The sequence below is a fragment of the Ptychodera flava genome, chromosome 15 (assembly GCF_041260155.1).
Source record: "Ptychodera flava strain L36383 chromosome 15, AS_Pfla_20210202, whole genome shotgun sequence".
NCBI classification, from domain to species: domain Eukaryota; kingdom Metazoa; phylum Hemichordata; class Enteropneusta; family Ptychoderidae; genus Ptychodera; species Ptychodera flava.
The window spans coordinates 13,313,245-13,326,566 of NC_091942.1; the positions used below are offsets into that span (position 1 = coordinate 13,313,245).

The window sequence follows — 13,322 nt, forward strand, 5'->3', positions numbered from 1 at the left end:
GGGGTATTTATACCTTTTGACCTGGTGGGCGTGTAAAGACTTTATTAATGATAAATTGTTAGAAAGAGGTATGTCATGGTTTTCAGCTGTGGCAACTCAACTATGACAATCAAACGGGAAGGTGTGACGGCATCACTTTTATGATAAAAAGGCTTTGCTTTGCAAAATGAATATAATGACAAATTTGATGTGAGGAGCAAGGCAGAGGGGGCTGCAGAAGAGGTTGTAGCCTCCTAACAGTAGAGAATTCTTAAAATACGCTAATAGAATAATGTGATTGTGACATTTACATGATCATAGGGAGAAGTGAGCAAGCGTGATTGATAGCTCTCTGTCTCCTTGGGGATTGGTTACTAAATACAAGTCATTTTGATTTTAGCCAACAACAAGTCACAAGATTTCGCTAAAATCTAAGAAAAATCTGTTTCCGTTGGGCTTCATAGTTTGATCGGGAGAAAAAGCACCAAACGCTCTGGCGATTTGTACCACGTGACCGAGTTCAAACGATTGCACAGGTTTGGCTACACATTCGACATGAACCCGACATGACATGAGTACCTGTGATTACACCAATTATATTATCAACCCCCTATCTCAAGTCACACGATTTCGCTAAAATCCAACTTTTTCCGTAGGTCTCCATAGCGGGAGTTAAGGGTGCAAGACAAGTAATTGACCTTTTTAATCTAACAAATTTCAATATTTATCACGTGACAGGCAATTTGCATAACCTTTCAAATGATTTTTGACTGCGGACCTCTTGTATGGATGACTAATCTTAGTTTCAATTCCTGTACAGGTAGTAATTCGTTCGTCTTTGTCCTCGGGCAGTTTAACCATAGAGTGAATTCAGTGTTTATTGGTAATGTACTTGTATGTCATCATCGCAAGTAGGTTAATTTAAGGCTTGGGCGTCAAACGTTATCATGAATATTCATTAGGGTCATGAATGTTAATAAAACAACACTGCCCGCACATGAGATAACAACAGAAAATCTCTAAAATCACATCACAAACAAAGTTCCTACCTGGTACATCATCGAGCCCACGAATTGACAGAGAACACACTAGTGTTCACAACAAAATATAGCCCACAAGCACTGTGTGGAACTTTGAACACATAGAAAAGGCTGATCATCGCATACAAACGAATCCATACAAGAGCCACACTGAGGCCAAAGTCCACGGCATGAGGAACAGAGTCGGACACAAAACGATGCAAACACAAGTATTCTTGCTTCCCTGCAAGAAGAATGCAGAGATCAACAACATAGATACAATATAAAATTAAGGAAGAGATGTGCTTATGTCATGGAGGTACATTTGGTACTTCCATGTTTACATAAGCCATTGAGGAACGAACTGGTTACGGAACGTGGGGTCAAAAGGTCACTGTGGTCTGAGACACACTTCCACATCTCACCATGGCTTTAATAACCCATTTTTTAATTTTCACACTAACAATCTTACCCAATACTGACAGAAAACACAAAGCACGTACAAGACAAGAGGGATGATGTGCGCAACCACTTTCCAATTACAATTACAAATCGTTTTAATAACAAACGACGGGGTCATGGACGAGAAAATTCCAACTTGTAGATCGCATTTTTTCCAGAAATTTTGCTATCCTCAAACTTAGGCTTAAAATATCTTTACAACCATACCTTTAACATGTATGATTTGGTGACGTTTCTTTATAAAAATTATCGAAATTCAGACAAGAATTGACTTTTCCTACGAATCGCACGTATTTGGCACAAATATGAGGCGATAAACTCAGAAACTTTTCTTTGAAAAGGGTGTTGATCGATTGCACTGAACCCCTTCTGTTATCATCTGCCGAAAAAATGTAGTTTAAATGTGATTTACAAGTTGGAATATGCCGATAAATAATATAGTCGAGTTTGGCGGGAAAATGTCGATATAAAAACCACGTGACACCTTTTATGCAAATTTAAATGACATAAACTGAAAGAGTTATCAAAACTATGCATGTGTACCAAATTTCTTCAAAATATGACCAGTAGTTTTTGAGAAATGAAATTCAGCTCGAAATTCGGTCTGGACCCCTGTCGTAAAGGGACATTAGTTGTAACTTTTAACTTATTTTTCACTACTCTGTTTCAATGTATCAACTACGGAATTTATACATAATCCGATCATCATGATCAATGTCCGGTGTCCTGCTTGCCAACACAGCCTGTATATGTGAAATGACCATTGTTATTGTTGATAAATGTATTCTAGTCCGGACCTGAATACAAAATTTAAACAATAACAATGCAGATTATACTCATATAGGGTATATTCATGTGCTAAATATTAGGAATTTCTCCATGGTTCAGGGATTCAAACCAGAAACTGCAGATGATACACAGAACAAACAAAATGAAAAAAAATGACAGAGTTACAGCTAATAGATCTTTAACACACTTGCGATGGTAATGTGTATTTATTTTCGCTAACAGGTTAAATCTCCTAAGTACACGGCGGGATGGCGTGATCCAAAAATCAAGTCTTCTAAAAAAAATCCCCTTCAACGAAAAAATTACAAAAAAAACGCAGTGTACTGCACATAGCATACAATGTCATACAGAAGCACACCTGAAAAGTAAAATGAACAACATCTAGCACACTGCTTAGGACATAATAACAGTCGCCGTTGCTATGTGAACTAACATTATTTAAATCTTTGGGCAATGATATAGATATTCTTATGAAAGCCCATAAGGGACATTTTTTGTGAGAAAAAAAAATTATTATCTCGTGCGCACGAGATACTATCTTGTGCGCACCAGATACTTTCTCGTGGCCACGAGATAGTTTCTCGTGGCCACGAGATAGTATCTGGTGCGCACGTGAAAGGAAGTTTCTCGTGCGCATGTGATAGTATCTGGTGCGCACGTGATAGTTATTGAACCTTCTAAATCCTAGCTAAGGTGTCCGAATTTCTGAATGGTCATTCGTTGGCCATATTGGTTTTCTTCTATGTTTCTTAAGCATTGACAGCAAATTTTGAAGCAAATATTGAACTTTGTTCTACCTCTTGTTTATCATCTGACTGAACGGTTTGCTTTATGCTAAACAAAGTAAAGACGGTAATCAATGGGAACTGTAGATTTTGTATTAGTTTATTTTTGCCAGAACAAATCGAATGTTGATATTTGATTCTCATCAAGCTTGCATCTCATTGACAGCTGTTCAATTTCTTCACCTGGTCACACTTTGCCGATTTGAAGATTAAACCTCTTTCTTGTTCTCCTTTTGCAATTTGTTCAGTGAGTAGCAATCACCCTTAGTGCTCAAGAATGATTGTACTGAAGGAATATCATCTCCTGAATCATTTTTAAAGAAAATTTGGTTATAAATCCATATGTTTCATTCAAAACAAAGCTATTTAATTTACATCTGGTTTCTGAAAAAATCATCGATGTGATACATGTTTTATTTCATGATGAAACTATCCTTTCTGACTCAGTTGACATTGTATGAGCAATCCCCATTTAACGACACATTGCCGATGTCGGATTTTTAAATGAAAGTATACTTCCGTCCTTTATGGCAATATATGTTATTCATATCGAATGTTTGACATTGAGAGAAATCATCGATGTCACATTTATCCCGAAAACGTACCTTTTGACCAATATTATACGGTAGGAAGATTTGCAAGTTGCAATAAGTGTTTTATGAGCTTTTGAATCTGTTGATAAGAAAATGTCAGTCTGAGGAATCATCAGTAGACTTGACTACCTCAAAGGCATAGTATTCTGGCTCTAATCATTTAATGTTTTCTCACTGGTTTCATCAAAATTGCCCAGCAACATGATCTCAAAGTTCACCAGGCAAATTTTTGAGGATTAGTTCAAAAGCATGTCTGTCAATCAAATTCAGATAGTACATGGAAAGGAGAGAGTTGTGAGAGCTACTGTGACAGTTTCTATACAGATTTAGGAAGCACAACGGTGGCCGATACTGACTGACACATATGAGATGCATATGAGATACTATTTGGTGCGCACGAGATAGTATCTGGTGCGAACCAGATAGTATCTGGTGCGCACCAGATAGTATCAGGTGCGAACCAGATAGTATCAGGTGCGCACCAGATAATATCAGGTGCGCACAGATACTTTCTCGTACGCACCAGATAGTATCTGGTGCGCACCAGAAAGTATCAGGTGTGCACCGGATACTATCTGATGAGCAAGAGATAGTTTCTCGTGCGCACCAGATTGTATCTCGTGTGCACGTGATAATATCTCGTGCGCACCAGATAGTATCAGGTGTGCACGAGATACTATCTGGTGCGCACCTGATACTATCACGTGCGCACCAGATAGTATCTCGTGCGCACCAGATAGTATTATCTGTACATTTGGAGTCAAGCAAGGCTCTGTACTTTCTCCTCTTTTGTTTAATCTTTTTATTGATGACATTGCAGTAACGCTGAATAGTGGTCTCTTTAGTGGAGTGTATGTTGGAATCTTAAAGATAAGTATTTATTATTTGCTTACGATTTAATTATTTTTTTCCAGTAATGTAGTTGGGTTGCAACGAGAACTAGATAAACTTAGCAATTACTGTAAGAAATGGAAGTTAAAAAATCAATGCAGGCAAGACAAAAATTATGGTTTTTAGAAATGGAGGGAGGTTGAAAAATTATGAAAAATGGTATTTGGAAGGAACACAGGTGGAAGTAGATTCTTATTTTAATTACCTTGGTGTAATATTTCCTGCTCAGGTATCGGGACAAGTGCCCAAGAAAACTTGGCCGCACAAAAGCAGTGTATAATATTAAAAGAAGTTGCATAAATTTAACGATCTCGATATTAATATAGCTTTAAGAATATTTGACTGTAAAGTATTACCAATTCTCATTTATGGATGTGTAGTGTTGGGGTTTCATAAGAAACACGATTGGAACTAATTTGGGATAATTGGATATTCATATTTTTCAAATTTCTCAAAAGGGTTGGGTGCCACATAGCTGAATGTTGCAATATTACAAATTACTCATAAAAACAAGTCTGTAACTTACAAAGAAAAGCAGATGAGTCTACATTTGCAGGTTAAAACGGCCTAACTTCACCATCCAATTATCCTAAATTAGTTCCAATCGTGTTAACGGTTTTGATATTGATAAAGTTCATGACTAAATTTTGTAAGTATGTCCTTAAAGTTAGTACAAGAACGTGTAACTCTGCTGTTTTGGGAGAAATGGTAGATTGTCATTACAATTAGTGACCTTGCCTCATTAACTAAATACTGGCTGAAATTGTTACGCAGTGACAATGCTACATATATTAAACAATTTTATAATTATCAATTAGATATGGCAGAAAAGGGGTACTGTTGCTGGGCTAAAAATGTTAAAGACCTTTTATGTAGCTTTGGTTTTGTTATTGTTTGGGTAATGCAAACCGTAGGCAATGAGGTCACTTTTCTTTCTGTTTTCAAACGAAGATCCTCTAATATTGGTTCCTGGCAATGGAAAATGAATCTTGTTGCTGTCTCCAAGCTGGAAACTTATCGACTGTATAAAAATAACCTTGTCTTCGAGAAATATTTATGTGTTGTGAATATTGATATATTTAGAAGGGCTCTCTGTAAATTCAGATTTTCAAACCATAATCTCCGCATAGAAAGTGGTCGATTTGAGAACATGCCAAGGGAAGACAGGCTATGCCCGTTATGTGATATGCATCAGATTGAAAATGAGTTTCACTTCTGTTTGGTGTGTCCTGTTTAAACTGTTTTGAGAAAATGTTTTCTTTCACCATATTATTATGAAATTTATAAATCTCAGGAAATTTATAAATCTGATAAACTCTCCACTTCATCGTACAATATTGATTATATCAAAGTATATTTTTTACAATTTCAGAAGAAAGAGAAAATATACTGTAAATATACCTTTCCAGAGATACTTACTATATTTAAGCAATAAAGCACACCAAGCTACGGTATACCACGAAATTTTGACCAGTTCACTTAATATATGCACTCGCTACAGCGAGTGCATATATGAAGTGAACTGATCAAAATCGAGTGGTATACCGTCGCTGGGTGTGATTTATTGCTATTATATCATAACAGTGTGTTGAAATTCTGGCGTGGAATGTCAAAAAATGGATTTTGGTCAAGCTACGAGCTCGCGCGTATGGCAACCGTGGTATATCGCCAATATACCATGTTTCTTTTCGCGTCTCGACCAATCAGATCGCTGTATTTGCGCCATCAATATACTGATATTATATAATACCAAATAAACTATTATTATTGTGCTTGGTAAATTAGCATCCTGTGAGCATGATAAAATATCTTATCTGGGGCACTGGATATACTAGCACTTTCGCATGTCTTACTATCAGGTGCCTGCGAGATGGTATCTGGTACTATCTGGTGCGCACCAGATGGTTTCCCGTGCTCACCAGATGGTTTCCCGTGCGCAATAGATACTATCTGGTGCGCACCAGATAGTATCATGTGCGCACGTGATAGTATCTGGTGCGCACCAGATACTATCTGGTGCGCACCAGATACTATCTTGTGCACACCAGAAACTATCTGGTGCGCACCTGATACTATCTGTGCGCACCAGATAGTATCTAGCACCATATGTAATCTTGTGCACGAGAAATTAATAAGTGCCAGCGTGTTACTATCATACTTTTGTGAACATAATGGTATCTTTTGCCTTCTGAATAGTTTAATCTTGTTCATCTAATACCTTGCGCTTACAAGAAAGTTTTTGTATACAAAATATACTATCTTGTGACGGCAAGGTAGAACTAGAAGGTCGAAGTTACAACAGAATGTGTATCATTACATCCTTCTTTCCTATGACACACTCGGAAAGCAACAGGGTTATCATATATTATCACTTTATAATGAGACAAATTAAGCATCACAGTAAAGTGCTTGAAACATCGTTTTACTATTTTAGCAGGTGTTATAGCAGGTGAAATACTGGATTAAAATAAGTATCGTGAAACGTGTATCTCATCGTTAAACGACACTACAATCAATATAAATTAACTATGGCACCCAAGGGGATCGAATCTACCTCAAAACAGCATCCCCTTGCTACCGATTCAAAACCACTTGACCAGGAAGTTGAAATCCATTTGATTTCTGGGGAGGGAAGGGGAGGAAATAGTGATGTTATTTTCACGTTACTTGTGACAGCAATTATTTTCTATTGCCAAACTTGCGTCAAATTATATTTTTTCTTGGTTACCATTTATACGGGTGCCCATTTATTTTTTTTATAATTGCTATTGTTGTTGTATTATTGTTGCGGTATTGTTGTTATTCTAGATGTTACTTTTTGTGCTATGTTGAAAATAATGTTTGGGAAAAAGTGTGTCTCCTGGCCACAAGCGTTAGAAAATATGCCATGAAAATGCTGAGATTTTGTTCATTTTTCATGATTTAATTTGAATATTTGGTACTAAACAGGAAGGTGTGACGGCGTCACTTTTATGATAAAAAGGCTTTCCTTTGCAAAATGAAAGACGTAATGACAAATGTGATGTGAGGAGCAACGTGGGGTGGGGGTTGAGAAGGGGGCAGTGGCCTCCTAACACTAGAAAATTCTTAAAATACGTTAATAAAATGATGTGATATTGTGACATTTACACGCTCACAGGGGAGGAGTGAGCAAGCGTGATTGATAGATCTCTGTCTCCTTTGGGATTAGTTACTTAATACAAGTCATTTTGATTTTGACCAACCACAAGTCACACGATTTCGCTGAAATCCAAGAAAAATATGTTTCCGTTGGGCTTCATAGTTTGATTGGGAGAAAAAGCACCAAACGCTCTGGCGATTTGTACCACATCATGACCGAGTTCCAACGATTGCACAGGTTCGGCTACACATTTAATTTGAGCTCGACATGTCATGAGTACCTGTGCTTACACCAATTATGTTGTCAACCTCCAACCTCAAGTCACATGATTTTGCTAAAATCCAAGAAGAAACTGTTTCCGTGGGACTTTATAGTGGGAGTTAAGGGTGCAAGACAAGTAATTGACCTTTTTAACCTGACAATTCTCAGAACCCCGTAAATTATATATTTTCTGAAATCCTAGTTATAGGGGAATATAGTTTTTATCACAGTGACACCATTGATTACATAACTATCACGTGACAGGTAATTTGCATAACCTTTCAATTTTTTTATGACTGCGGACCTCTTTTATGGATGACTAATTTTAGTTTCAACTCCTGTACAGGCAGTATTCGTTTGTCTTTGTCCTCGAGAAGTTGAACCATCGAGTGAAGTTGAAAGTTGATTGCCGTTCTCTTTGGGCATGACACTCCTTATTGGATCATATAGGAACAAAGTCAGAGTGCCTAGCATTTATCAACTTTATAACTAGGGTTAGGTGTTTATGTGTCTGGGTGTGGTGAGTGTTTTGAGCGGGATGAGATGTCGCCATTGTTATGCATAGCTTTTTGGATGGTATACATAAACTGCAGAGAGAGTCAATTGTTAGCATATCTCAAGTGTTTGAAGGGTGAGGTAGATGCTAGAGTTATAGAAAAGTTCCCTGGGTCCCCGAAACGAGGTGTCTGCATCAGATATTCATCCACAGTCCCTCCACCGTGATTCATCGTACATGTAGCTTGCAATGAAGTATAACTGCTAAGTCCTCATAGACATTACATGGCGTCGAGTTGCTTGAATTTTAAAGGCATTGTGGGACCACAGGTGTTTGATGGGTCGACCGATTTTAAAGAATATCAGACACATTGTACAATTTACTCTGTGTTGATGAACATTCAGCTCAGGGTTCAGGTTGGCAGGATTTGTTACTCGAGATTGTTACCCGTTTAGCTAAAATTGAGACTTACCTAAAATAGAGAAATTTAATTTTTAAGAGTGTGAAAACTGATTCCAAATCCCCACAGTTATGTTGGACTGCATAGTCCTTGCTATAAACAAGGCAATGTCCACAGTATTTGCGGTGGAAATTTCAAAAGCCATAAAAGAAACAAACTCATGGTAACAGGGGAGTGAGGCCAAAGGTCAAGAAAAACAAATAACATCCAAGTGAATAAGCCAATACACAGAGTGCATACTGTCGGCAAAATGAACAGTGGAGTAAGTTCGGAGCTTGATAAATATCCGAGTGATTGTAAACATTTTGACGATGCTCAGTCATAGACTGAGGGGTAAGATTTGCCAAGTAATTGTGTGTATTAACGTCAAGTACAAAGAAATAATATATGTCATGCATCCTGCAATCTGCAGACAGAAGTGAAACTTAAAGTAATTTGTGTTATTATTTATAACGCTCTGCTTTAGCATCGAGCCCTGTAATTTTCCACGAGGTCATCTGTATGCGTCTATATATATATATATATATATATATATATATATATATATATATATATATATATATATATATAATATATATATATATATATATATATATATATGTATGTATATATATATATATATATATCTGGGTCATCTACTCTCACAGCAAAACATCTCCAAGATATTTAACCTATCAGTCTATGAAGAGAACAACCGAAGTTTTAGAAAACGTAAGTTTTGTTTCGTTCGACTGTCGTTCCGTTACCAGTTCAACGAGCTTTACAAAGTATGTTGTTCTACAAAGCAATGTCCACGTATGCATTCACTGCTAGCCATGTGCGGAGACATCGAACTGAACCACGGCCCTAGGTCATTACGACATACGAAAATTACTGAGTGGACAAATCAAGGTGACGATAAAGCTACTGATACTGGTTCTGATGCTGCAAGTGACTCAGGAGCGGCAAGTGAAGTTGGTCTAAATGACATTATGCGTGAAATAAGAGATTTGAAAACTGATCTAAAACAGCAGTTCGACAAGTCTGTAAATGAAATGTATGGTAGAGTAGAAGAGTTGAAAGAAGAAGTTACCACGTTAAGAAATGAACTGAAACAAAGTCATCGAGATTTTGCGGGACTGGCCGAGCAAAACAAAATTCTGAGAGATAGTGTAAATGGTTTATCTCGCGAACTTGATGACATGAAAGGCCGAATGAAGCGAGACAATTTGATATTTTTCAACGTCGACCAGGCAAGTAATGAAACGTGGGAAGAATCAGAAAATAAAGTCAAGGCAGTAATATCAGAGCAACTTGGGCTAAATGGTGAACACTTCGAATTTGACAGAGTCCATCGACTGACTAATGCAAAATCACACCCTCAACCAATAATCGCTAAGTTTGCACGCTACAAGCAGAGGGACCTGGTTCTGCAACGAGCAAGATCCGCATTGAAGAATTCAACACTTAGAATTTCGGAAGATTTTTCACCAAAGACACGGGAAACGAGGAAAAAGCTTGGTCCATTTCTGAAAAAGGCGAGAGAGGAAGGAAAGCGGGCTTTTTTGAACTACGACAAGCTCAAGATTGATGGAACATTGTACATCTTTGATGACTCGCTCAATGATATCCGTGCTATAGGTAGCAGTCGACGCTAGGGGTCAGGCCAAGGCCAACGTATAACACCTGAACATGACACAGTCACTATACAGCAAAATGTAAACGATCAATCGAGTAACGATGACATTGCATTTCTTTGTTGGAACATTAATGGTTTGAGTACCAAGTTTATAGATAGAGATTTTTTGTCTTATATAACTAATTTTGACATTATTTGTTTAATAGAGACATGGGCACGTAATTCTTTTCAGTTTGATATTTCGAACTATCATGCAGTCAATTTATTTAGAAAGAAACTTGCACAGTTTGGAAGATATTCAGGTGGAATTTGTTCTAGTGTTCAACAGTTGATTGGATCAACGGAAGATCTCCTTTGGGCTAAGGTGTGTTTTAAAAATAGCTATGCAATCGATTCATTGCCAATTTGCATTGTATACTTATCACCAGAGGGACTCATCTCAGTATGCTAATGATGTATTGTTTCAAATTTTAGAAGATAAACTTGCCAAGTTTACGTCCATGTACAATGACTGTCCAGTTATTGTCTGTGGCGACTTCAACGCCCGTACGGGTTGTCTCTCGGATGATCTAGAAAGTTCCAATGATTTTCTACCTGTTGATGACTATGATTTAGACCCTATTTTGCCATTACGTGAGTCGTGTGACTCTTTTATAAATGACTATGGTAGACGTTTACTCAATCTCTGTAAAAGTACGGGTCTGAGAATTGTAAATGGCAGATTTTTTAAAGAGCATGATAGCGGCGGTTATACTTACATTACTGAAAATGGCGGAAGTGTGATAGATTATGTTTTGCTGCCATATAGAGATTTGTATCTTTTATCAGATGTTTATATTGACACTAGAACTGAATCTGACCACCAACCTGTAGTATTTAAACTTAAGTTATTACCATTGACCAAAGTAAAAGTTATTTTGCCAGGCACTGCTGCGAATCTTTTAAGCAGTGATATATTTAGTTGTAAATGGGATGTGTGTGCTCTCGAAAAAGTGAATAGATTTTGGGCAGTTGCTTCAGAGGGTCCCGATATTAGTGAAATTAATCAGCTTATTGCAGAAGGAGACATCGAAACCGCCGTTTCCTCACTGAATGTTTTAGTTTACAATTCGCTTTCTTCTATGAAAATGTGTTCAACAAAAAATCCAAAGAGTACTAGAAATGCTTGGTGGGATAGAGATTGTGAATCTCTCAAATTGAAAGTGAAGCGCGCGTTAAAAACACACAAATTTATGCGTACATCATCGTCATTTCATGAATTTAAATCACTGCAGCGCACTTACCGTAACCTTTTGAAACTTAAAAAGAAACAGTATGACTTGCAGAAGCAGAAGAGTTTACTTGATGCCGCTATGGATTCAAACTCAGGGCGCTTTTGGTCTATGCTGAGACAGTTCACCCCAGGTCCACCTGATTCAATTTCCCCGAAGGAATGGTTTGATTATTTTGCTGATTTATTCAACACTCCTGGGAATATTGATGATGCTAATAATGATTTCTATGTAGAGATTGAAGATTTTGTAAATGAATATTTTACAGGATCCGGGTAAATGATGATATGCAAGATATTACTTTATTGGATACTTACTTACTTGACAGTCAAATATCACTTGATGAATTAGACATGGCTATTAGTAAGCTAAAGACGGGAAAGGCTGCAGGTATCGATGGTATGCCAGTGGAGTTTTTTAAATTTAGTTGTAACGAATTCAGAATAATTTTGCTCAACCTGTTTAATGGTATTCTTAATTCTGGTTGTTTTCCCTCTGAATGGGTGAAAGGCATGATAGTACCTCTTTTTAAGAAAGGGGCTCGTGACTCAGTTTGTAACTATAGAGGCATTACCTTACTTCCTATTGTAAGTAAGATTTTCTGTAATATAATGTATGTTCGTTTGCTTGATTTTGTTGAAACCAACTGTCCTATTTCAGAAGCTCAGTCGGGTTTTAGAAAAGATCGAAGTACTGTAGACAATCTTTTTGTTCTTGACTCTGCAGTCTGGAAATATTTGTCAAAACATAAATCCAGACTTTATTGTGCGTTCATAGATTTCGAAAAGGCGTTCGACAGAATAGACCATTACTCATTGTTTTATAAACTTCTCAAACTTGGTTTAAAAGGAAAAATGATAAAAGTTTTAAGATCCATGTATAATCAAGTCAAAGCCAGTGTAAGGACACCACATGGGATTACCGAGTTTTTTCAATGTACTTTTGGTGTCCAACAGGGCTCTGTGTTATCTCCTCTTTTGTTTAACCTTTTTATAGACGATATCGGTAAAACCCTTTGGAGTGGATTATATTCGGGTGTTTATGTTGGGGTCTTAAAACTTTTGTATCTCTCTTTCGCAGATGATTTATCAATATTTAGCAGTTCTGTTATTGGACTGCAAAGACAACTAAATAAATTATCCCATTATTGTAAGTTGTGGAAACTGAAAATTAATGTATCAAAAACCAAAGTTGTTGTTTTTAGAAACAGTGGTAGGTTAAAAAAATTATGAAAAATGGAATTTAGATGGTAGAGATCTAGAAACTGTATCTTATTTCAATTACCTGGGAATTTCTTTGTCTTGTACTGGAGTTTGGTCTCATGCCCAGGAAAACTTAGCAAAACAAGCAAAGAAGGCAATTTTCAATGTCAAAAGACGTTTAAGTGAATTTAAAAATGTGGATGTTGACATTGCGTTGCGTATCTTTGATTGTAAGATTTTGCCAATACTCATGTATGGTTGTGAAATCTGGGGGTTTCATGAGGGTAATGATGTTGAAAAGGTATACCTTTCATTTGTAAGTATATTCTGCAAGTGAGTTATTCAACATGTAATGCCGCTGTCCTAGGTGAGCTT

General features: G+C 37.1%; 1 protein-coding gene across 1 annotated transcript; it reads left to right on the top strand.

Moving 5' to 3' along the window:
* The first annotated feature begins 9,671 nt into the window (after positions 1 to 9,671).
* On the top strand, positions 9,672 to 10,493 carry LOC139152252 (uncharacterized). The gene has a single exon (XM_070725394.1). The coding sequence runs from the start codon at positions 9,672 to 9,674 to the stop codon at positions 10,491 to 10,493; it is 822 nt and encodes a 273-aa protein (XP_070581495.1).
* Positions 10,494 to 13,322: the final 2,829 nt, after the last annotated feature.

Excerpts from the sequence above, each read along its gene's own strand:
- LOC139152252 (XM_070725394.1), top strand. The coding sequence starts at position 9,672 with ATGTGCGGAGACATCGAACTGAACCACGGCCCTAGGTCATTACGACAT.